This window comes from Myotis yumanensis, unplaced genomic scaffold (genome assembly GCF_028538775.1).
Source record: "Myotis yumanensis isolate MYYU_CA2020_CCGP unplaced genomic scaffold, mMyoYum1.0.hap1 SCAF_2, whole genome shotgun sequence".
Classification (NCBI taxonomy): Eukaryota; Metazoa; Chordata; class Mammalia; order Chiroptera; family Vespertilionidae; genus Myotis; species Myotis yumanensis.
The window spans coordinates 160,904,924-160,930,738 of record NW_027223753.1 but is presented as its reverse complement, the minus strand read 5'-3'; the positions used below and the strand labels follow the sequence as shown (position 1 = coordinate 160,930,738).

At 44.5% G+C, this 25,815-nt stretch overlaps 1 protein-coding gene across 1 annotated transcript in view; it reads left to right on the top strand.

The window, feature by feature from the left end:
- Positions 1-387: 387 nt before the first annotated feature.
- Positions 388-25,815, top strand: part of MYLK (myosin light chain kinase) — a 166,415-nt gene continuing 140,987 nt past the window's right edge. The window contains exon 1 of the mRNA XM_070406351.1: positions 388-555. Coding sequence (XP_070262452.1) covers positions 391-555 — 165 coding nt within the window. The 5' untranslated portion in view covers positions 388-390. The remainder of the gene's footprint in view (positions 556-25,815) is intronic.

Below are 25,815 nucleotides of genomic sequence, written 5' to 3'. Positions count from 1 at the left end.
GAAGGGTCAATGACTGATATATACCGATTTTAGATACGTATTGTAAAAACTCGGAGGACTGTTTGGTTTCTCTGTTCTTACCCCAGCTGCTGCTTTCCTGGAAGTTCTCCATGGGGTTTTGCAGAGGCCAGGGCATGGCCCTGGGAGCTGGCGTCTGAGACCAGCTGGGCCTCACCCTGGCAGCCTTGCGTGCGTGCGGAGTGCGTGCGGAGGACACAGAGCCTCTCATTCCCAGAGGAGCTCCAGGTGGACCCTGACCTAACGGGGCACCCGCTCCCTGTGAAACTCACAATCCCAGGCCCAGCAAGCACACTGGGCCTGCTGCTGCCTGAGGAGAAACAGGACTGTGTTTTGTCTCGTCTGACCTGTCTTCCTTCCTGTTTGCAGACTATGGGGGATGTGAAGCTGGCTGCCTCGGCACACGTTTCTAAAACCTCCCTCAGTGTGGATCCCTCGAGAGTCGGCTCCATGCCCCTGACCGAGGCCCCTGCTTTCATTCTGCCCCCTCGGAACCTCTGCATCAGAGAAGGAGCCACCGCCAAGTTTGAAGGGAGGGTAAGATGTGGGTTTGGGGGAAGTGAGGGATTAGACTCCTTCTGGAACCTTTTCCTCATCAGGATGGACCTGGGAGAGGACCTGGTTTGTTTTGGATCCACATGTAAAGTGAATGTATGCCATTTGCCCTATTTATTTTGTTTATGACTTTGCTATGTTGGAGGACTTCAGGGAGGGGGTGTGGAGGGATACCGAAATGTTTTGCTGTTAATGTAGGTCATGTCTGGGTATGCAATACCTGATTATAGGAGAACACATATGCTGGTGGCAGGAAGCGCACAGCTTGGGTTTAAATAAGTGCCTTGGAATGTGGACAATTAAAAACTGATTATAATGTTTCTTTCCCTTTCTCCCTGGAAGGAGTGTTTAGTTAGCTAACCTTCTCCTGTGTCCACTTGGCACACCCAGTGCAATGGGATGGGAGGTAGGACCCCTTGTCTTCTGCTAATGCATATTGGTCCCTTTCCTTTACCGGGTCCCCATTTCTTCTGCTACACATGGGCATGATAATCCCTTGTCCATCTTGTACTAGAAGGGAGAAGAAGGTGGGAGCATTGAAGACTAGCTATCAGAATATCTGGTGTTATGCCCAATTGGAGAGACTTTCAGTGAGCTGCTGCCTCAGACCACTAGGAAGTCAAGTCATCCACTTGATGTGGAGATGCATGTGGAAGTCAGGGGATTTGCAGGTAATGGTTGTCCTGGATTCAACATGGGGGTCTACCCCAGGAAATGCTTTTGAAGCTAGAGGACTTTGATCGGAGCAAAAGACAACTGAGGTGGTGGGAAATTCATAGGTTGCACTGTGAATCTACAGTTGACCCTTGAAAAATATAGGTTTGAACTGTGAGGTCCATTTATACGTGGATTTTTTCCAATAAATATACAGTCAGCCCTCTGTAGCCCCAGGTTTCGTATCTGTGGATTCAGCCAACCATGGATTGAAAACAGTAGTTTTTATTTGCAGTTGGGAATCCACAGACACAGAGAGCTGAATTAAATGACATGTGGATTTTCAACTGTTTGGGTGTCAGTGCCCCTAACCCGCATATTGTACAAGGGTCAATAGCACAATTCAGGAGCAGGCCCCTGAAAGCTTGTAGAAGGAAGGGATTGAGCACCTCACTCTTCCCAGGTGACACTGGGCCCTGCCTTTGTTCAGGTGCCTTTGGCTGGTGGTCCTCTGGAGAGAGTGCAGGGTTTGTGCTTTGAAAATGGCCCGGGAGGCCCTGCACCATGTGCTCACACAGGCCTGTCTAGTGAAGGCTGCTGGCTGGTAGTTGTGACATAACAGTCCTTGTCGTGTCTGTTATCTGAGGAAGTTTGTGGAGAAGGGTGGCGATGCTGCTGAAGGGTCTGTTTCTTCTCTCTGGGCACCACCAGGATGAAGGCTCTTTTCTGTTGTTCTGGCTGCAATCCCCCCACATCCCCACAGCTGGCAGGGCAGATGCAATAGGAAGAATCCCTAGGGGGTTAGAAAGCACTTGGATAGCCATGAAAAGGAAGGAAGTGCTGATACATGCTTCAACATGAATGAACACTGAAAGCATCATGGCAAGTGAAAGAAGCCAGACACAAAGGCCACACAGTGAATGATTCCATGTATATGAAATGTCCAGAAGAGGCAAACCTATGGAGATAGAAGGTGGATTAGTGGTTGCCAGGGGCTGGGGAGGAGCAGTGGAGAGGGACTGCTAATGGGCCCGTGGTTTCTTTTGGGGATGATGAAAATGTTCTGAAATCATATGGTGATGATGGTTGCACAACTCTGTGAATACAATATAAAACACTAAAGTTGCACTCACAAATAAAAAATGAAAAGTTTAAAGATGGCTTTGCAAACTGATCTCATCTCTATACCCACCCTCTTGCCCTCTGCCTCTGAGATGACTGCCTTCCTCAAATTCAGACAGACTGGAGAGGAAGAAATGACTTCGCTCCCTTAGAGTATGTTGGTGCCCTTGCTTCCTTTGTGACTTTGAGGTCATCGTGCCTTTGAGTTATTTGATTTGGAACTGTCAAGGAATGGACACTGGCCCAGGAGCCAGCACTGGAGTCCTTTGTTGCTGTCATTGTCTGGTTGGAGAGGTCACACCTTCTAAGGATCTATTTCCTTACCTATCTATATAAAACTCTAATATGCAAATCAACCGAACGGCAGAATGACCTGCAGAATGACCAGTGGGCGGGGGTTGGGGGGGCAGTGAGCAGGTGGCACCAGGCCAGCTAAGGAGGTGCCAGCAGGCAGAGGGAGGCGACTGGTGGCAGCGGTGGTGGGGGCAGGGCCAGCATGTGTGCAGCGCCCCACTCCCCCCATCACCCTGCCATTCGCCCTGTAGATTGGCCCTGATCGCCGGCCAAGCTTAGGGACCCTGCCTGTGCATGAATTTTGTGTACCGGGCCTCTAGTCGGAGAATAAACAACTAGTTGTTTCTGCATTTCTAGCCTACAGGGATGTAAAAAGAAAATGAGCTGAAGAAGAAAATGGTAAATGCACTTAATAAAGTTAAAAAGTATAGTAACAGTATTTTTTAAATGAGGTCAAATTCACATAATGTAAATGTAACCACCTTAAACAAAACAATCCAGGGGCATTTAATGCATTCACAATTTTGATTGCAGCCTTCTTAAAGTATAGCAGTCTCTATGTGAAAGTTTTGTTAATTTTGATGAAATAGTTGACATATGTCACATGTGGACTACATGTTAAAATGAATGTGCTGCTAAGAAGTCAGCCTGCAGAGCTACTTTACCGCTTACCACCTGCCTGGGACTAACCCAGAACAGCACCATGGCAGCGTGCTGGTGAGCGGTGGGCACAAAAGGAAGACGGTTCCGGAGAGATGTTAGAGGGAGTGCCAGGCTCCAGCTGCAGACTTGCAGAGAGAAATGCAGAGGGAAAGGCTGTCATAGAAAGTGCTCTGTAAACTAGCGTGCTGCAAGTGTGTGTTATCACTGCAGCAGGGACACAAAGGGACATTTTGCATTGGGAAAAGGCCACCTCAGATGATTCTAGAATGAGGAAGCTGGTTGTTTTGACACCAGAGATGAAGTTGTCAGGGGTGTTCCTGACCTGGAGCCCTCAGCAAAGGGAAGGGTAAGGCAGTGTGAACCTGAAGTGACATGGGCGTTGAGCAGGAGTTGCTAGATATGGAAGCCTGAGCTCCAAGGGGGTTACCGACTGAGCATGGTCCGTGGTTCTCTGACTTCATTGCTGCGGCCGCTTGACCCTGCCTGCACCTGACTCCTCCCTCCAGATCCTGTTCTAGATGCTCATTCTGCACCAGACAAGTCCTGCGTCAGGTTTCCAATAACCTCAGGACCTCAACTCTTCAGTCACTGGGCTCTTAGGGAATCTCTTACAAGTGAGTGACTTTTAAAAATTAAACCTTCAAGCTACTACTTGGACCCAGGCTGGTGCCCACTGTAGCTGCCAGGAGTCCTTCTCTTCCATGTGGTGCCCCCCGAAGCTCTGCCAGCTTTCCTCTCCCCCGACCCTTCCCTCCTTAAAGTTGCCACCAACAGCTTGAGCCCTGGAGCCTGGGTGTGAGGGTCCTAGGATGTGGGGGCAGGGGCCTCCCATGACTGTAGAAATACAGAGGACACCGCCGATGTGAGAAAGCTGTGAAGGTTTGTTTCCTGCCACCTCCTGGCGCTGGCAGTTAGAGGTTGGTTCGAACTGCGCTTTCTGTTTTTATTCCTGAAAGAGGTAAAAATGGCTGCCTGTCCTGCCCCCTTTTCCTTTTTTTAGGCCTATTTTTAAGCCAAGGACTTAAATGAACCCTTTTCTCCAATAAAGCCCCCCTTTCTAGCAAGACTTGGTGACATTAAGGTGGGGCCACAGGTGCCCCTTGTGGTTCATGTCTTTTCTGAGACGCCCTGAACTGTGAGATGTTCGGCTCTGTGGGTCTCAGTCCCGCACATCTACTAGGGTTTTTCTAGTTTGTGGCAGATACGTTGGACAGCCAACACATAACCCATTACCAGTCCCTTTGTCCTTGCCCTTCTCCACTGTAGAGGCCACTGTAGGGCTTTCCTTTGCAGCAAAGTGTGGCAGTGACACATTCTGGCTGAAGTCTGCTAGGGAGTTTCTGGGAAAGTTCTTGCTTTTCTGATTTTTTCTTTTTCTTCTTTTTTTTTTTTTTTAAGAAAAGGTCATTACTGCTGCTTTCATATTCCACCCCTCCCCACCTTCCAGTCTTGAATACAGATATGATACTCGGTGCTCAGGCAGCCACATTAAAACCACAAGGCAACAAGCCAGAATACTAAGGTTGGTTGGAGAGTGTGTGTGTGTGTGTGTGTGTGTGTGTGTGTCGGGAGGGGTCAGCAGTGGATAGATCACGAAGACCAGTCGCTAAGAGAAAAAAATCCTAAGGCTTAAAGACTTTCTCAGATAGGATCTTTGGCTGTGATCATTCACACTGGAACTTTTACAAAAAGTATTCCTAACTGATAAACACCTAATAAGATGCATGTGGAGGCACTGTCTCTTTAAATGATGAGGATAAATAGGGAAGCAGTCAAAGCACAGAGAAGCACTGAGGACACTTTCAGACCCTTATCCAGTCTGCCAGCAGTGAGGGGAGTGCCCTGTTATGAGTTGAATGTGGCCCTGCAGTCAAGCATTCTAGAAGGATCTGCTCCTCCTTGGCTGTGGCTGTCTGGCTTGAACCAGCAGGGTCTAGGGTTTCTGAGTGGAAGTCAACCACGTGGAGTCAAGTGGTAAGTTAATGTCTCTGTAGAACAACCGCTATTTGATCAGAGTCTACCGAACGGGCCAAAACTACATTCCTTTTCGGACTCTGCCAGCCTAGAGCTCAAGGAGGCTATTTTTCAGGAACCCCTGAAACGGTGGCTCTGTATCTCATCAGAGCCACCGTGAGACCCAGACAGCCTGAGCTCATGTTCTCGAAACCCCTGTTCCTTCTTCCTGCTCTACCCTGGTCTCAGAGCAGGGGACCTGTCTACCCCAGGCATGTGCTACTGGAGCCATATCACCCTCCATGTTCTGGCCCCCAGGACCCCAGAATTCTTTACCAAATGGCTCTGAGCCCACTTCCAAGGCTTGTGTGGCCTCCTCCCAGGAGGAGAGGAGTGGGGCATCCATTTGCCTGGGGGGATGAGAAGGTAGATACAACTTGGACGCGGGGTTCTGTTGTCCCTCCACATGCATAAGAGGACCCCTCAGTGCAGGAAGCAGCTGGGATGGGAAGAGTGGTGCGCTGTCCTGTGCCACTGCCTGTGAGCACCGCTCGGCCCTGGGGCACAGGGGCCTCGATGCACAGACAGCCAGGGCCAGGGGCTGAAAGAAACTCCTCCAGCTGTTCTGTGGCCCATGCAGGCAGCTCAAGTGTCGGCGAGCTGCTTCCCCACCACAGTTAAGTACGAAAGGAGCAATGGTGGCAAAAATGCTGAAATTACGGGAGATTTCCTCCCCTTAGCCCTGGAATTCATTCTTATCAGAAAAAGCAAACGTAGTGATAGGCCCTGACTGTGCTGTAGATGAAATGAGCTGATGCTTTAGTGCCTCTTGAGAAGTGCAGCTGAATGAGGTTTCCGTCCAGGCTGGGGTTCTTGGTGTTGACGTGGGCCTCTCCGTCAAGGGCTAGCCTGGCCTCATCAAGGCAAGTTTATGTTTAAGTCGTGGAGGGTAGAGGAAGGGAACCAAGAAGACCTGCCCCATGAAAGCCTGAATTGTTCCTCAGTTTCCACGTTAGCCAGTAGTAATATCCTCCCCCCATAACTTCTTCCCAGTTCACTTCTCACTCAGAAGCACTCCGCCACCCTGAGAAATAGGAAGGAAGTAGCCAATCTGCTCTCTGTCCTCAGGAGTCTTAATGATGTGGTTCTGGAGAAAAGCATGTGCATATAAACAGTAGGATATGACAGTGAATAATTCAATGCTTGAAATAGTTCAATAAATAGTTTGTATTATAGGAATTTAGAGGAGATTAAGATGAGGCTTGGAGTGGCTTCAAAGCTGGTTTCCTGCTTCCTGAGTCCTGTCTTTCTAGTGTGTCCCTCCTACTGCTGCTTAAGCAATCCTCCTCAAATGGCGTCTGCCCGTGTCACCCCCTGCTCAAGTCCTTGAACAATGGAGGGGGTTCTCTGTCACTGCCTACTAGGCCATGTACCATCACCCTGACTCTGTTACTGTCTGCAGAGACCCAGCCCCGTTCGCCCAGCCAACTCACACACAACAGGAACTTGGTTCTGGTATCACTTTTGTGGAGAAAGGGTAGCCAAGAAAATAGTTGGTCTCCCCTATCTATCGATTTGGGGTTAGGGATGGGGGCAGAGTATGATAGGATGGGGACTGGCATTTGTTGGTGCCCTGTTGGGGCTAGGCATGTAACCTCAGGCATTTTATCCTCATGGTAAAGCGGCTTTATCCAGTCAGAGAAAAACAAGCATCACATGATCTCGCTCATATGTGGAATCTAATGAACAAAATAAACTGATGAACGAAATAGATCCAGAGACGTAGAAGCATGGAACACACTGTAGAATCTCAGAGGGAAGGAGTGGGAGGGGGAGTGGGTGGGAAGAGATCAGTCAAAGAACTTGTATACATTTATGCATAACCCATGGACACAGACAGTAGGGTGGTGGAGGCCTGGGGTGGGGGGTTAGGGTGGGCTAGAAGGGGTAAATGAGGGGGAAAGGGGACATGCAATACTTTCAACAATAAGGATGTTTAAGTGGCTTTATCCCCATTTTTATAGAGGAAGAGCCTGGGGGATCAGAATAATTACAGAACTTGCCAAGGTTACATCAGTAAGTGATAGAGGCAGTACTTTGCGGTCCAGACTTTGTAGTCCTCACGTTACATACGTGATACCATCCCTTTCACATGATGCCTTGAACTTGTGACTGTTTCTTATTTATCACAATACCTGCCACATGATGGGCACTCAGTAAATATTTGGTTCCCCAAGAACCAAGGTGGTTGGGTCTAAGACTCCAGGCCTCTTGCTGTCAAACTTATAGGGCTTTGGTCCCAGGCTTCTTATAGGGGCTTCTCCCTTCACCCCACCTCACTCCCTGCCCTCACTGTTCCCCACCTGTATGCCTGCATCCCTGCTCCCCCTTTCTGGCTATGCCTTAATCTAGAATGTCCTTCCTTCTCTCCATTCTATCTGGCCTCAAGGTCCAATTTACGTTCTACCTCTTTCAGGCTGCTTTCTTTAAGTAAGTATGTTTTCTTTTTAAAGCATTTTATTAGAGGACAGAAGAGCCATGGTAATAGGATGTGGAATATTCCCAATAATCACATAAGATCATTCATGAGTAATAACCACGGGAAAGAGCTGACTGCTTTGGCCTTTTAAAAATGTATTATCCATTCATCATCGCTGTGCCTATAACGTTGTTATACAGAAAAAAATGATTTAAATCTTAAACTATTTTTAAAACAAAAATTCAAACAATGTAAAAATGTGACTTTCCTTGAACTTTATTTCTATTCTCTGTAGGTGGCCACCATCAGCAATTAGGGTATCCTTCTAGAAATGTCCTATGAAAAATAAGCATGTATCTATATGTGATCTATAACTATAAATCTATGTACATATATATGACAATATTTATAAGTGGACCAACATACATACAAACATCTGCAGCTTGCTCTTTTTACTTAACATCTTTTGGCATTTTTTTTTTTTACATTAGCACATAGATCTACCTCATAGATCTAATCCTGAACTTTCTAACCTTCAATTGCTCCCTCCTCTGAATTTTTATACTTACATATGTTACATTTTTACTTTTTGCCAATTTATAATTTTATCAGTTATTGTTTATTGTCTTTTGTTTCCTCAATGAGAATGAGTTGTTCAAGAATAGCTACTAGCCACATGTGGCTATTTAAATTTAGGTTAGGACTAATTAAGATAAAAAAAAAACTTAGGCCCTGGCCAGTGTTTTTCAGTGGTTAGAGTGTTGGCCCTTGAACTGAAGGGTCACAGGTTCGATTCCTGATCAAGGGCATGTACCTGGTTGCAGGTTCGATCCCTGGCCCCAGTCGGGGTGCATGCGGAGGCAACCAATTGATGCATCTCTCTCACATTAATGTTTCTCTCTTTCTCCCCCTCCCTCCCTTCTACTCTCTCTTAAGAAATCAATGGGAAAAATATCCTCAAGTGAGGTTAACAACAACAAAAAATAATAATAAAATTAAATTGAATCAAATATTTAGTTTCTCAGCCACAGTAGCCACATTCTAAGTGCTCAACAGCAACAAGTACTATGTTGTGATATTGGACAGGGCTGACCAAATTCAGGTCCCATACACCAGAGAGCCACAGCTAGACAGTATGTTAATAATTGTTCCATTCACAAGAGAAATAAGACATTACATTCTTGAGAATTTACTTAGGGCATAAGATTCATCCAAAGAAAAATTTAATCTCTTGATGAAAGGATTTTTGTCGTTCATTTGTGTTGAAGAATGGTAATCTTGGTATCCTGGCAAGTTGGAACGTGCTCCCAAAATTTCCCTCGCTGTCTGTTCCAGAGCTTCTCACGGCAGGGATGCTGAGGGGGCTGCCGTGTATCACTGAGTTCCTGAGGTATTCAGAGCAAAGGCAGCGGAATGGGAAGTGACAGGCCGAGTATTGTTGAAACTGCAGTTGTCAGCAGTTGGTGGCCACTTCTGGTTCAAAATGCTGGACAAAACAGACTTATTAACTCCTCCTCCCTGCAAATATGCCATTGAAATGAGCATAAAAGGTTATAATGAGAATGAATTCACAATTGCACTGAGAACAGGAGAGGGGGCATTAGTGGATGAGAATTTTCTTGGGACCACCTTGAAGGATATATCATTACTGCTCATAACATACAAGGTGTGAAGCTCCAGCAGAAGTGAGAGCCGCACATTTGAGATGAAAGGATTTGGAGATGAGGAGTGGTATAGGGCAGAAGTCATTAGAGCAGCGGTTCTCAACCTGTGGGTCGCGACCCCTTTGGGGGTCGAACGACCCTTTCACAGGGGTCGCCTAAGACCATCTGAAAACACATATATAATTACATATTGTTTTTGTGATTAATCACTATGCTTTAATTATGTTCAGTTTGTAACAATGAAATTGGGGGTCACCACAACATGAGGAACTGTATTAAAGGGTTGCGGCATTAGGAAGGTTGAGAACCACTGCATTAGAGGATGTTTACTTAATATCTATGTGGAGAAAACAGAAGCTCCTAGTGTGAAATTAATCCGTATCTCAGAAGCCTGGGGCAAAATGTGTTGGGCGAGCCATCTGTCCAGTTGCCCTCTGCTTACGCGCTCTCAGCGAAGCCTGCCTGCTCTTAGGTGTGTTCCATGCAGTCCATGGAGCTTGCAGTCAGGCTCCCAGTCAGGGAGGCAGCACTATACCCTGGGATGGAAACCTACCCCAGCCATCTGCATTTGGAAACTTGTTCTTTAGTCATAGTTGTGAACAGTTAATTCATGGCCACCAGATAGTTGAAGAGAATATTTATACAGTATAATATGGGTATCAATAAAATGTTTTTAAAAAATCAATCCATAGAACAAGCTCAAAAGTGTAATAGTTACAGAACAGAAAGTAAGCTCTATGAGCCTTGGCAAACCAGAAGTAAAGGAATGGTGAGTGGGTGGTAAGGTGGAGGTGGGAAAATAAAAGAAGAGAAAGCTATAAGGACACCAATGTCTTCATATTACAAGTGAGGAGATGCCATCAAAAACAGATGGATCACATAGCAGAGGTTTAGGTACACGACTTAAAACCATAATGACAGAGGACAAAAATGGCCAGCTCATTGGACATATTTGACACAAAGACCTTTTGTGTTTGGCCAGTGGCGTTCTCAAAAAATTTAGCTAACATTTACAAATGAAAAGCTTATACATACAATTCATTTCTAAATGGCTTTTCTCAAAAATAAGATCTGGCAACATTTCCTCATGGCAACAGTTGGCCAATGGTCCTACCTCCTGCATCTAAGCATGTGTCTTCCAGGTTGCTATAGTCCCCCCATTCCTAGTCATCGCCTTACACATGGACACACATCCATTGCCAGTGATGACTGCTTTTCCCCTCACCTTGCCCATATTAGTAGTGGGAGAACAAAAAATGGGCAGGAAGGGCATCGTGGTATTCCTTGTCCCTGCCCACTTTCTACACGTGCATATCATGCCCAGACGCTGTAGGCATTTGAGTTTGTGATCTTGTCATTAATGTCTAATAGAAGATCAAAAAGTCAAAACAGGACTGTTGAGAGGGAGGCAGTGTAAGTCAGCAAAATTCCTTGTCATTCATAGTGGGAATCCACTAAGTGTTGACTAAATTCTTAAATAAAAAAACAAATACAGAGTATATTATTTAGAATTACAGATTTTAATGCTAAGAATGCAAAGATGATTTCAATGGTTATATCTGGGAAGTGGTACTATTGCAAAGAGGGGGAGGACTACGAGGGAACGAAACCTTTTTCTATTTTATTATGCCCTCAACGTTCCCCTCTTACTTTATACACATTCTTATTGCTTGAATTTTTAATAGTAGATAGGAATTACTTCTGTAATTGAAATAAAGCACAATAAAATTGCCTCTAAAAAGGCTTGGCGTATATATCTGAGTTTAATGTCCAGATTCTATTTCATAAATGGTCAAAGATGAATACACAGTTTACATTGAAAGAAATGAAGACAAGGTCTGGGTGTGGAAGAATATATAGCACTGCATTAAATACATTACACAACACTGCAAGCAATTAAATATATAGAAGTTAAATTATCTTGAAAGTAAATGGATCCAGAGACATAGAAGCATGAAACAGACTGTCAGTCTCAGAGGGAAGGGGTAGGCAGGTGGGTGGGAAGAGATCAACCAAAGAACTTATATGCATATATGCATAACCCATGAACACATACAATAAGGTGGTGGAGGCCTGGGGTGGGGGCAGGGGCAGGCTATAAGGGGTCCATGGGAGAAAAAAGGGGACATATGTGATACTTTCAACAATAAGGATTTAAAAAAAATACCTTGAAAGTACCTGAAAAACTAGCAACATAAAAGATGCCAAGAGCCCACTGTTGGGGCTGCAAGGAAACAGGCGAAGATTTCCTTTGCTGGGAGCACTGATTGTTGGTTCAGCCTTTACGGGGCTCAGACTGGCAGAATGTTACGGGGCCAGTAAAACCCTTGATATGCTTTGCCAAGAATTCTGCCTTTGACACTATACCTTAACTCTTAAAGGAGAAGGACAAAGTAGTTAGTACGAGGATGTTCAGAGCACTATGTAAAATAACAAATAAGGAACTAGGTTGTGCTCAAAAGGCGATCATTAAACACTTCAATATGGCAGATGTTACATAGTCACATGCTTGTTATTTGGGGAGCTACATCCATAAATGGAAATGTGTGTGAATAATATGAAGTGGAAAGAGAAGCAAAGCAAGAGCACAGTGCATGGTATGATCACTGCCGCATGCCAACATGGATGTGTTACCTAAAATTAGAAGAGGATTTGGAACCGTGTAAATAGAATTTTTGTTATTGTTGTAAATTCTTTAAGTGTTTGTAATTATTCAATTTCACAATGATAGTTCACTCATCAGGGAAGAGAAGACTGGTCGCCAACCGGTGGTCTGCGGACCACTGGTGGTCTGCGAGGTCCGAAAGGTTGGCAACCGCTGATCTAGATAGATCTGTCTCTCTACTAATAAGTTGTTTAGGCTCCTATTAATTTTAACATGTTTCAAATTATCTTGACTGTATGCCTTGAAATGGAAACAAAATTGTGTGGCAGAATAAGCAATGAGAGATGGAGACACTAGATTAAGCTATTCTTATTCTAACGGCTCCTGGGAGAAGGTATGAGTGCCGGGTTTGGCATTCATTAATGGGCATCTATATAGGCATGGAGATACCATTAAAGTCTGGCTTATTTTTTCACATAGACACAATTTTTGCAGAACCTAAGATGTTCACATTCCTTATAATATGCAACTTCCTTCCAACTTTAAAAGAAGTTGATAACTAGACTTTCTTAAAACTTGACCGACATGAGTTGATTTTCCTCTGTGCTCTTGGGACAACAAATAAAAATAAAAGGGGATCCTCATGATCAGTGATCTTGTAACTCATGGGTTTTCATTTCTAGTAACAGAAAATTAAACTTCCTACTCTCTGAAACCTATTCTAGCTCTTCCAGCTGTAGTATTCTTTTCCCTTGCCACGTTCTAGGAAGGTTCTATTCTTCACTTTACAGTTTAAAATTAATTAGATGATTAACATGACATGTGGAAAGAAAACTGGACTGGAGTTCTAGTTCCTACTAAGTTGCCTTAAAACTTTGACAAACCACTATACCTCCCTGAGTCTGATTCCTTCTTATAAAAATCACTAGAGGCCTGGTGCACGAAATTCGTGCTCGGGTAGGGTCCCTAGGCCTGGCAGGCGATCAAGGCCAATCAGGGCCTTCTGCCTGCTGTCTGGGACCTTCCTTCCCCGGCTGCCGGCTGCTGGCCGGGGCCTCCCTTCATTCCGCACCACCCCCTGGTGGTCAGCACACATCATAGCGAGCAATTGAACTCCAGTCTCCTGGTCAAACTCCAGAGGGGACACTTTGCATATTAGCCTTTCATATATATATATATATATATATATATATATATATATATATATATGATTAAATGACCCTGAAGGCCTTTGTGATCTGAGATTCAATAGTTTATATATTGCAGTGTGTGTTCCCAATTTCACATGTCAAATTAAAACAAAACAAAACAAAACAAAACAAAACCCACCTCAGTCCCAGCTCTTACTAGGTTCCAGTAAGAGAGATTATTTGTTCAACTTGTGAATTTTCTAAAATTTTAATGTCTTGCATCATTAAAAAAAGTAATGTTCTGCTTTTAAGGTTTGGATTTGATTCATTCAACCAAAGTGTATTGAGCACTTTACCAAGAGCCAGGTACTATCAATTTTTTAGGACTAGACTTGTTGAAGGAGCCCTGGACCACCATTTGTGAGGACTTGAGTATTTGGGATCTAGAAATCAGATTGGGAGTTGGACCAAATAATCTTGACAGTTGTTCCCATCTTTAACATTTTATTATTTTATTCATTTCCAACATCTTGGTGTTGGAGTTTTCTTTGTACTTTGTTTTGACTCTATCTTATTTTATTGATTTTTTTTTTACGGAGAGGTAGGGAGAGGGATAGAGAGTTAGAAACATTGATGAGAGAGAAACATCAATCAGCTGCCTCCTGCACACTCCCCACTGGGGATGTGCCCGCAACCAAGGTACATGCCCTTGACCGGAATCGAACCTGGGACTCTTCAGTCCACAGACTGACGCTCTATCCACTGAGCCAAACCAGCTAGGGCATGCATCTTATTTTAAATAATATATCCTACATTTGCATAACGTTTTATAGTGAACAAAGCTGTCTGCATTTGTTAGAGGGTAGAAAGTGCTAATTTCCTTGCCCTCTATTTCTAAGCACTTGGGGAAAGATAGGCAGAATTCAGTGGGATGACATGTATGAATGGAGAGCCAGTGACTCAGAGCACAGTGCTCTCAGGGATTAGACTGAAGAATGCGGCAGGGCTTCTAATCACCTTCCCTGAGTTAAATCTGCCCATCCACTAGTGGGCAGCGTGGCTGAAGAATGTCTGGCCTCGCTTGAGGGGTGAGATCCCACCCATGGGGCTGAGCTAACCTGCCAGGGCTCCTAGCAGCTCCTCCCTCAGCCCTTCCAGGCTGCATCGGCTGCCAGGTTCTTCTTTAAGCAGCTCTTCTCCACCCAAAAAGCCTTCTCCGTGGTTTTGAGTCCCAGCTCCTGCCTGCCACTTAGTGTTCTTCATAGTTTGGGCCAGTCCCCTGGACTAGCTCTTCCCGACTACCCTGCAGCCTGGGCCCCACCAATCCTGAGCGGGACCTGGGCTTTGTCCCTCTGACTTCTGTCATCTTTTTACCTGGAGTCCGGACCACCCAGGCTCTTGCAGAGAGCCCCTCCTGCTTCTCCCTGCCAGTGACAGTCTCCTCCCTCCCAGTCACCGCGGCTTTCTGGTCCTGTATTCTCTTTGCCTTTATGTGCTGGTTATTTATGGAATTGTCACTAGAATGAGCATCCCTTGAACAGAATTTCTTATTCATTCTTGTGTTCCCCACAACATCTAGGACAGTGCCCTGCCCATGGTCGATGTTCAGTAGGGCCTGGTTGGATTGTAGCTGACAAGGGTGGGTTTAAATACACTGCAGTCAGCCTGGTGGGGCTAAAGTGTTGTCCTTTGCAGATGGTTATTATGAGGATCTGGCTGCTCTCAGGACCACTGGTGTGCACTGGAAGGAGGGTGGGGCTGTGCCTGGGTCTGTGCCTATAACTCACTCTGACCTCTGGGCTTTAGTTTCCGCATCTATAAATTAGGAGGCCTGACCAGATGACAGATGCCCCTTCCTGCTCTAACATTCCACGATTCCATAAAAATAAAATTTAAACAAGGTATTGTTTTATTAGGGTGACTACCAGCCGACCCCAGAGCTACAGGAAGTTGTGACACTCAGGAAGGCTGGGTTGAGTTTACAAGTTAATTCCGTTCAGCAGACATTAACTGGATGCAGGATGTTTGGCACACCTGGGATACAAAGGTGACCGAGGATCGAGCGAGTGTCCTCGGGTTCAAGGGATGCACATTCTCACACAGCCGAGGTTGTGAGTCTGCCCCTTCACACACACCGGCCTCGAGTGCTGGGATGATGCCTGGGGAGGCAAGATGCGAGTTCTGATGCCACATGTCGGACCTGCTGGCTCCTTTAGGTTTAGTCCTGTCCCGTCTCTGCTCAGATCACTCTGAAATGGAAGTGGGCGAATGCGCAGAGATGGTGACTAGGTAGATGCCCGCGTCCTGACAGAGCTGAGCTGCGGAGAGAATGGGAAATAGACCCACTCGTTTTCTCTCATTTGCTGACATGCTGAGCAGCTCCTCTAAGAGATGCAGGTCCGGCCCCTCTCAGAAACGCCAGCGGGATTGAGGGCAGCCAAGGCGGTGGGAGCAGGGCGGGGGCCTGTTCAGTGCTGGAGCTTAGGTGGTGGGCACAGGGCCTGGGAAGGAGGGTTGTCTGCAAAGTGTGGGGAACTTGGCTCACTTGGCCCCCAAGCCCTGGGAAGCCTGACAGGGGAGTAAAAAATGAGCCTGGAAGAGCTGGAGCCAGGAAGGCAAGGGAAAGCAAATCAAATCTGGGTCCTGATTTAAAAGGCATTAGGCTGAGGGGAGCCAGGCACCTGAGCATACTTTCCACAGCCTGTCATGCTGGACTTGCATCACCCGTGAGCAGAGGGGACGTTGAGGCCGCTCGGGGGCAGACCCCGCCCCATTGAATGTCACACTGTGCTGGGCTGGAGGATGGGGAGACCTGCTGCAGTGAAGCCCAGGAAGAAGAGGGAGACACTGTGTCTGGAAGCAGAAAACATCATGACCTGGTGCCGGGCAGTCCCGCACGCAGATGATGAAACCGGTGCTTGACTAATGGCTTATCTGAGGAAAAGCTTTTTAAGATAAAATCGGATCAATCACTCTCCACCCTGGTGCCCCAGTCATTCATGGAGACACTGTGTCATGTTTCTCACTGTGGGGTCCACCAGAATCCACTGGGGTGCATGTAGGTTTTCCCCCAGACCCACTGAGGTGAGACCAAGGAATCGGCATTTGAACACCCCATTCCTACACAGGTTATTGTTTAAGCCATGAGAGAGAGATTGTTGGTTTTGAGAGATGGAAGCAAAGGTCACGGCTGCAGGTTCCGCTGCAGGTGGGAGCACATGGGAATGGCTGAGGCAGTGGACGAGGAGGGGCTGGACTTCTGCATCTGTGTAATTTTACTTCTGGGGATGATGTGCTTGACAACCTCGTGTCGGGGAAGGCGTTCTCTTTACTGATGGACTGGCTGCTCAAGCACATGATTGACTCCTACTGACCAGCGGTTCTCAAACATGCGCTTGGTATCTGTTTACTAGTATGTACTCAATGTATAGTGAAACATGTGCTTTATACAGAACAAGTAAGAGTTGCTTACCTCTTCCCCCTGAACCAATTTTCACCCCCTTAGGGTTGACATTGCCACGTATCGGTTACATTTTATAACACTTCAAATTCTCTACTGGGGTGGAGGTGAGGGATCAGAAAAGAGCAATAAGGGAGGAAATAATAGATGCAGGGTCAGAATAGCACATAGGAATGGGTGCTGCACAGTCTTTATAGCTGCTAGAGATGTGCTACAGATTTGACTATAACCTTCCAGAAAATCACGATCAGGTACAAGAACCATTTTGTCCTTAAAAAGTAACGGCATTTGTTCAGGAGATGCAGACACGGGATATACCTCGTGGGAGCTCTCCCGATGGCATGTACTTGTGGATGTGTGCGTTTCCTGTGCTATCCAGATGTTAAAGGCAGCAAGAGATGGAGGCTAATTAAAGGAGAAGTGGAGGACCCTGCGTGTTCTTGGTCCTCTGCTCCATGACCCTCCCCTCCCCAGAACTCAGATCTCCTCTGTCATCTGCCCTTCCTTGTTCCTAAACTGGCCCAGGCCCCTGCCACTTTCTCCTAACCTCGTCTCCCTTGTAGCCCGGAGAGCTCTCTGCTCCACATTTGGTCATGCTTCCTGAGTCACTCAGTGCCCCCAGCCAGGTAAGAGGCATGATCATTCCAAAGTTGCAGGGCTTGGGGGGTGGGGTGGGTAGGGAGATGGGACTCTAGCTGTGGCAGAAGGTAAGTACCTCTGGGAGGCCTAGGTCACCTCGACTTCTTCAGGGAGCAGTGGCCAGCCCTGTGCTTATAAACTTGTGCTTGTCAGAGCTCAAATGATCATAGAATATTAGGACAGGGAACCAAGACCCTCCATGCAGTAGGGCAGTAGCAAGAGTTAAAAGAGTAGAGGTTTTGCAGCCAGGAAGGAGATCTGGGTTTGAATTTCTTCTATTTCATTCTCAAAGCTTCATAGGTTAGCTGGGAATAATAATTCCTACTCTGTAGCCTTGTTGGGAGGAAAGGAAGATTGATACAATAGCAGAAGTCTGTAACACATAGTTGTTGCTTAATAAGATGGTAGGCATATTAGTAATAGGGTCAGGATCACTGATCTACCCAAAGCACCACTCTAAAAATCTTACTTTAAGAATGTTTGAAAGAAAAAATACAATATGCTATTTGAGAAAGCTTAGACAAGCAAAAATAGAAAGAATGAAACTACCCATGGTTCTACTTTGCTATATTACCACTATTATAATTTTGTTTTATAGTTCTGTCTTGTGTTTCTTTGCTAAGCTGGGGTTTCTTTGCTGTCAGTGTAGGGAAAATTGTAGTATTTATTGGGGGCGAGGTGGCTTGCTGGAGGGTGGCAGGCTTGGAGTTTGGCTTGAGTTGCATTCAGCCACATCCTTCACTAGCTGTGATCTTGAGTAATATACCTAGTGACTCTTTAAGTCACTTTAGCTCTCCCTACTACCCCACTGTCTATAAAATTGATAGATTACTTATATTGTGGCATTATTTAAATTAATTATCTCTGCTACATATCTAATATAGTAAGTGCTTAGTAACTTTTAGTCATAATTAGAATTGTTCATACTGTTTTGTGTCTTATTTTCTTCCACCCAGCATCTTGTTTTTCTAATCACTGTTCGTCTAATACTGCATTAAGTTTGATACGCTACCATTTACTGGATCATTCCTCCATTCTTGGTTATTTAGATGGTTTCCAGTATTTCCTTTTATAACTTAAGTTCTGATGAACATTTTCATAGGCAAAGCTTTCAATTCCATATTTACTATTCCCTTGGGATTGATTAGTTGCCTCCCAGGATCACTAGGACAAAGGCTCTGGGCATTTTTAAACCCATCTTTTCTCCCACTCCCATCAGTAAGCGATGAGACAGAGCACCACTTGGCACGGCCCATGTGCTCCCTGATCTGAGAGATGCATCTTGTACCCCTCCACCAGCTCTTCCTGCCTTGGCTTGCCTTTCATCTGATTCTTCCCAGTATCTGTCTGTTCGCTCTCCAGCTTAATTTCCTGGTGCCAGCTTCCCTGTCCTGGTGTCAGACACGGAGTTTCAGGCTCAGCGACTCCTCCAATCACACAGGGCTAAGCCTTGAACAACAATTTGTTGTTTTTATCTTCTCTTCTACGCACATCAGCTCTTGGCCCGCATATTCATTGATTTTAATCTATCCGTTTGAATAATCCTTATTCAGACTGTGTTTGTCAATTTGTCTTTGTTGGGTCCTAGACGAGGAGCCCTTATGGGTGGATCCTATCCCGCCAATAGAGAGCAGGCTTCCGAAGGTGGGGCCCCCCTGCTGCACTGACTAACGTGGGTGTGTGGCAGGTGCGGACTGGGCTGGTCCTATGAGATGTGTTGCACAGAACGCTCAGTTTTCCCCCACTAAGCTCTGATGCAGCCTGATTGAAGTGATAAAGTGTAAGCACACACTTTCACTTACCATGTTCAGTGGATCAGATCTGTGTTAAAGCTGTCTTCTCCATATCCCCTCTAAGAATAGGTGCTCCCTGAGTGGAGATTAGTCCTTAATAATCTTTGTATCTCCTACAAATATCTAGCACTGTACCGGGAAGGTGCTCTATAAGCCATGGCGGAGTGAGTGAAAGAACCAACACTGGTGAACAAAACCCTGTGCTCTATGGTCAGAGACTAAATACTATAAAATGTGCAAGAAGCATTCAGAAGGCCTCGTGGAGAAGGTGGGATCCATCCCAGGGCATCACGGAGTCATTCATTTATTCAGTTGCAAAATAAGGATGTGGTACTTAACTGTACCCTCGAGAATACTCCCTGGGGGTGCCCTGGCAAAATATCTTGAAAAAGATGAGGTGGTCTTGGAAGAGCCTTTTGATATCTGGAACTTTCTTGCCCATGATCCTAATTTGACTTCCTCGCAAGGCTGTCGGGGAAAAAACATGAAATCAGGGACCTTGTACAAATTATTTAACTTCTTTGAACTTTATTTTTCTTTCCTGTAAAATTAGCATGGTAAGGCTGACCTCCTAAGAGATTGGGAGGATTTAAATGAAATGAGGTACATAATGTGGTGTGTATGTAGTGAGGCCAAATGTCCAACCCCTCTGTCCTTGGGTAAGTGCCTCGAGGCCTGTGCTGTGGTCTCCGCTGACCCTGCAAAAGCGTTGTAACCCCGGCCTGACCTGCTTGTAGGTTGCTCAGGGAGAGGAGCTGAGAAGTGACAGGAAAAAGGTTTCATGTGCAGTTCATGAGTTAAGAGAATATTACTTAAGTGTGGGTTTGATGGAAAACATTATGTGAAGTTGGTTCAGATCTTTCCAGAGGTCTGCCAGCAACCTCAGAAGTGGAGCCTTATTGAAAACAGCTGGGAGGCACTTGGCGTCCAGCCTCTGCTTTTCCATGCCCCAGAGCTGTCTCACTCTGTGGATGGAGCCCAGCCCCAGGACCCTGCCAAGGCCCTGGCGGCCTCAGCTGCGGACTAGGGGTGACTCTGCCTCGTTCCAGACTCCAGCTCAAAGATCGAAACCAGTTAAACCTGAGAGAGGATTTGGCCAGGACTGCCAGTTGGTATTTCTTTCAGGGCTTGGAGTTAACCACTGACTTCAGTCCTTGCAGGATGAGTTAACCAATGCAAAGTTCTCTGGACAAGGGTGTGGGCTGCCTGCTGGGCAAGTGATGATGGACGCCATTGTCCTTTGAAGTCCTCTCAACAGCCCTCTCCACACCAGCTAGGAAATGAGGACACTGTTCAAAGCACCCCCTCAGAAACCTTACCACCCCTGCTGCAAAGGACCTTCCAGGAGCAAGCTGCTAACTGCCAAGTGATCACAGGCCATGCCTATTGCAGCCAAAAGTTCTTTTTTCTTTTTATTGTATTTATTGATTTTAGAGAGAGAGAGGAAGGAGGGGCGAGAGAGAGAGAAAGAGAGATAGATACTTGTTATTCCATTTATTTATGCATTCATTGGTTGATTCTTATATGTGCCTTGACCGGGGATTGAACCCATAACGTTGGTGTTTCAAGACGATGCTCTAACCAACTGAGCTACCCAGCCAGGGCACAGTCGAAATTTCTCACAGACAAGGGTGGTGTGCCATTTCCTAAGTCTTCCTTTCTGGGGGGACTTTTACTCACAGCCATTCTCTTTTATTTACTTGCATATAAATGTGCTTGCAGCAAATTTACGTAATTTGAACTTCAGTAAGGTAAGTTTTTAAAAAGTGAAATATTTTCATTGTAAAAAAAATAAATTGGAAATATAGAAAGGTATATAAAAGAAGATAATACCACCAACCAGAGATAGTAGCTATTTAATTTTATATGGGTTTCCTTTGAATTTTTTCTTTTATAACAGGGAGAATATATATGGTTATCAATATCATATTATGCATATTAAATAACTATAGTTTGTCAGCTGCCATTTTACTCAATAGTTAAATATTTTCTCATGCCTCAAGATTATAACTTTTAATAGTTGAATAGTGTTTTATCTTATTGTTTTACCATAATTATTTTAGATGGACTATGTTTTGGACATTTGGATTTCTAATATTTGATCTTTTACATAAAATAGACTTACATCCATCATCATGGGTATTTTTGATAATTCCAAAGGCAGGTCTTAGACTTATTGAATCTTTTTAAGTCTTTTTATACCTATTTCTGAATTGTTAAGATAGCCATTAAGATCAACATTACTGTGCTATTTTATAGATAAGAAAGATGAAGGTTAAATTGTTGCATAAGCAGTGTTTAAGGATTTGTAATCACTACTAGTAGTAATCACTTTACCTATTAAATTAACAAACTTTAATGAACGATACCACATTTTATTTTACATTTGCTCGATTACTTTTAAATTAAACATTTTTATATATTTGTCTACCTCATGAGTTTCTTTACATATCCTTTATGTCTTTCTTTATGTGCTCCTTTTACTTAGTCATATAAATGTTTTATGTATTAAAATCTTTCACTTTTGTATCTGTATATAATTCAGCTATTTCTAGTTTGTTTACCATTACATTTTGGTCATAATTTTGCTTTTGTACAAAATTTAAAATTTAAGTGGTCACATATCTTTATTGTTCCTGTCATTGGTGTCATGCTTGGAATCCTAAGATTACATCTGCATCTCTTCTAGTGTTTTTCTTCTTTAACTTTTAACATTTTAATAAAAATGGATGTTTTGGTATGTAGTTTGAGGCAGGAATTCTAAATATTATTTTCCCCCCAAATTATCTGTACTTACTGAATAATCCATTTTTTTCCCATTTGTTTGAAGTCACTTTTATCATGTACTAATGTCTTATGTATAGAGTTTGTTTTAGGATTTTTTGGGGCTGCTTTATTAATCAGTATGTATATTCTTATATCAGTACCAAAATAGTTTGAATTAGTGTAGCTTTTTACCATTGCCATATCTAATAGTATAATCCAATTGATTACTTTTAATCCAAGGACAGAGTATTCCTTTTTATTTACTCAAGAACTCATGTTTTTCAGAACATTTTTATTATATGGGACCTTCGCACTTTTAAAACTTATTCCTAGATGAAGCATATGTGTGTGTTTGCTTTTTCTAGTTGATAATAGGTACTAGATGTGAAAACAATTTTTGAGTAGTTAGTTTATAAGTGGCTAAAGTCAATATCAGAGGATATGCATGGCCTTTCATGCATTTATTTATTGAACAAAAAATACTAAAAATTAATGAACTAAGCATTCAACTCACAAAATCAGAGAGTAGAACGAGCTAATGGAAAGCAGAAGCAAAATCTTTATATAAAAGCATAAATTAGTTAATTACAATATAGAAACACAATATTAATGAATAAATTTAAGGACTAGTCTTAAAATAGGAAAACCCAACCAGGCCAATCAAAGAAAACAGAAAATATACTGAAAATTTATAAATGAGACTCTAACCACTAATATGGAGTTGACAAAAATTAGATTTTCATGTTCAACTCTGATAATGCACTTGGAAATCTTGAAAGAAATAGATGTTGTATAAGAAAATAGCAACCTTCAAAATTGACTAAAAAAGAAGCTGAAACCCTGAAAAGTTTAGTGAAAGGAACCGGAAAGGTTGAGGAAATTCCTGCTGAAAATGTGCTGGATCCAGATAGTTTTGTGGGTGAGTTCATCAAACCCTTCAAGGAACAGATCATTCCAAGCTCTTATTTATAGCCCAAAGGTTACTTAAAGTATAAGTGAAATACTTCTTTCATGTTCTTTCTCACTTATGCTTTCAGTTCTGATAAATTCTTAGAAAACTAGGACTGGGCTGGAAGGTACCGTCGAGGGTCTGAAGTCTTGCCTTGACGACATCCAGCCTCACTGTGAACACTTCTGAAGGCGGGGATCTCCCGTGTTACACTTGGCCCCTTGGGCTATTTATTCAGCATGGTTATCCTTCCTCGTATGAGCCTAAATCTGCCTCCTGAGACTTTGGACCCATTCATTCCTGTTCTGCCTTCTGGAGCTACACAACACATAGACTCTTTTATACAAGATTTCTTCATAATACTTAAGACAGATATGTCCTTCTTTTATTGTGCTTTATTCCAGGCTAAATATACTCACTTCCATCCATTAGTCTTTCTGTGCTTCAGTAGACATCTTTTGATTACCTGTAAGGTGCCAGTTGGGCAGTAGGCATTGTCATCCCCTCAGATCATGAGTCCCTTCATCGACGCCCTGTTAACGTGTGGCATGTGTGCCTGGAAGGGTCCTGTCAGTGGTGGTCAGGCAGAATGGGACTGCCCTCTCCTTGCTCAGACATCATGCTCCCTCTGTTAAAATAGCTTAAGACTGAATAATGTTTCGGAAACTCTTACCCAGCTCCTTTTACACATGAGATGCCCCCTACTTCAATTTTGTCTAAATGATTTAGAGCCTTCACAGGATTTGTTCTCTCCTAAGTTTCTTTTTATTTGGGCTTTTGTTCTTTTAGAATGTTGATTTGGTTATGACCTCAATATTGATGCCAACTTTAGTTTTCATGAGCAGCCTTGCAGTCTTCATTTAAGTAGTTAATAAAAATGTTAATGTAAAGGAGAAATATGGGCTCCTGGGACTTACCAGAGAGACCACATCATTAATTTAAAAATACTTATCAAGCACCTACTATGTGCCAAGCTGTGTGCTAGGAGTTGGTGATTCATTGGTGAGCCAAACCATTTCAGCCCCTTCCACAGGCAGTTACAGTCTAGTGCTGTGAGACAGGTGAGAGTGACCATGCATGCAGGTGAATTATAAACTTTGATGAGACCCACTGAAGAAAGAATGCAAGGTGCCCTGAGAGCATAGCAGTGTGACCTAGTTTGGGAAATCAAGAGAGGTGTCTGTGAAAATACACTTGAGCTGGGACATAAAGATTGGAGAGGAGAGACATCAGCCAACCCTCCACTCCCTAGTGGCTTTACTAGCCATGCTGGGCATGGAGAGAACTTTAAAATAGGTGTCATGTCTAGTTCCCTCTCTTGAGTAACTCAGAGTCTTGTAGGGAGTTGTGCCAATTGTGTCTGAAATAAACAAAAGTATAACTGTTACTGGTATAGAAATTCTCATCTCAGATTATTGTGAGCCATTCTGATTTAGAATATTCTCATTTTTTCCAGTAAAGTCATCCAAATACCCTTGGAGTTCCAATATTTTAATGTTGAGACTTATAACACCAACTCCTTCTTGCACCTGGAGGCTGCCCATAAATCTCTTGTTAGATAATGTGTCCTGATTTTTTTTTTTATGGAACATATGGTCACTGGGCTTGCTGTAGGGCAGAAAGAAATATGAAAGGTGATGTAATGGTGATTAGTTGCCTCAGATTTTCTGGGACAGGCCTGATTTTAAACAGTCTGCACTGTGATCAGATAAATGCCTACTGGTTTTAAAAAATGTGGTCACGTTAGATAATAGTGTGAAGGTACGAGAAATCAGAGGGGGCTGAATAATTGGGGAGACTCACTAGAGAGGGAGTGAGTAGCCCTGGAGGAGCGGGCAGAGAGGGGAAGGGTGTAGCTTCTCAGGATTGCTTCTTGCTTGGTTCCACTAGCATTGCACATTTCTAGGGTATCTGTCTTGTTCACCTAACACTGTATGGTGAGCATTTAAAAGAAAGACATTAGGAGGGAATTCTGAGGCATGACACAGCCTATGGACTAATAGAAATAGAACTATCATGATCTTTTGCAGCAGGGAGATAAGTGAGAATTGGCTGTATTGGCATTTAGCCCTAGTTTTAGGATTTTTTTTAGCTTTATTTATAAACTAGAGGCCCGATGCACGAAATTTGTGCAAGAGAAGGCCTTCCTTGCCCTGGCTGCTGGCACCGGCTTCCCTCTGGCACTGGGGACCCAGGCTTCCCTCGAAGTCCTGGTTCATCTGGAAGGTCATCCGGAAGGACGTCCAGTCTAATTAGCATATTACGCTTTTATTATTTTAGATACTCCCTACTTAGGGATGGAGCTCTCCCCCCAGTACCCAATCTGCAAGTCTGCTTAGTAACTAGGCCCTCCTGTAGCCAGGGGTCAGGAGCCCCAGTGGCCTGAGCCCTGAGTGGTGGTAGGGGTCTTTATCAGAGAGAAGGCCCGGGTGAGTCATATGGGTCAGTGTTCCCCTTGTTCCATGGGTCTCCCCTCATATGACTCAGCTGGACAGCAAAATCAATTCAAAAGAAACGAAGGGCCAAGCAGCTTTAGCTTTTCCCACTTTGAAGAACACCCGCCTTGCTAATGGGACCCAGGTCCTGGACCCAGCTGTGAGGCTTCTAAGACAGAAAACGGCTTTGAAATAAAAACTGCTCTCACACTACTGCTGAGGAGAAGGGCTGTTGGGCCCCAGGCTTACCCATTCCTTCTGCACCACAAACTGGCCTGGTTCCCCTTGGCTTCAGGGACAGGAAGCCCCTGACCTGCTCAGGCTGTGGCAGCACCAGTGTCAGTGAAGTGGCTGCAGTGGGAAGTCGCTGAGCGGCAGGGAGTGTGAGCAGCATTCCCAGTCTAGGGGCTCCCGGAGAAGGTGAGTAATGGCCGTAGATGTTAAGCTTTTCTAGGCTGTCATGTTCCCTCTAAGGTCATAGCAAGTTTACAGATCCTTCTAGTCCCACAGAGTACAAACCAGGCCACTTCCCAGGAGCCGCCAGGGCCTCTCCCAGCAGCCTGCTCTCCTGAAGGCAGCCCACAGGCGCCATTCTTCACGAGGAATAGCTTCTCCCTGCCACTTTCTGACACTCCC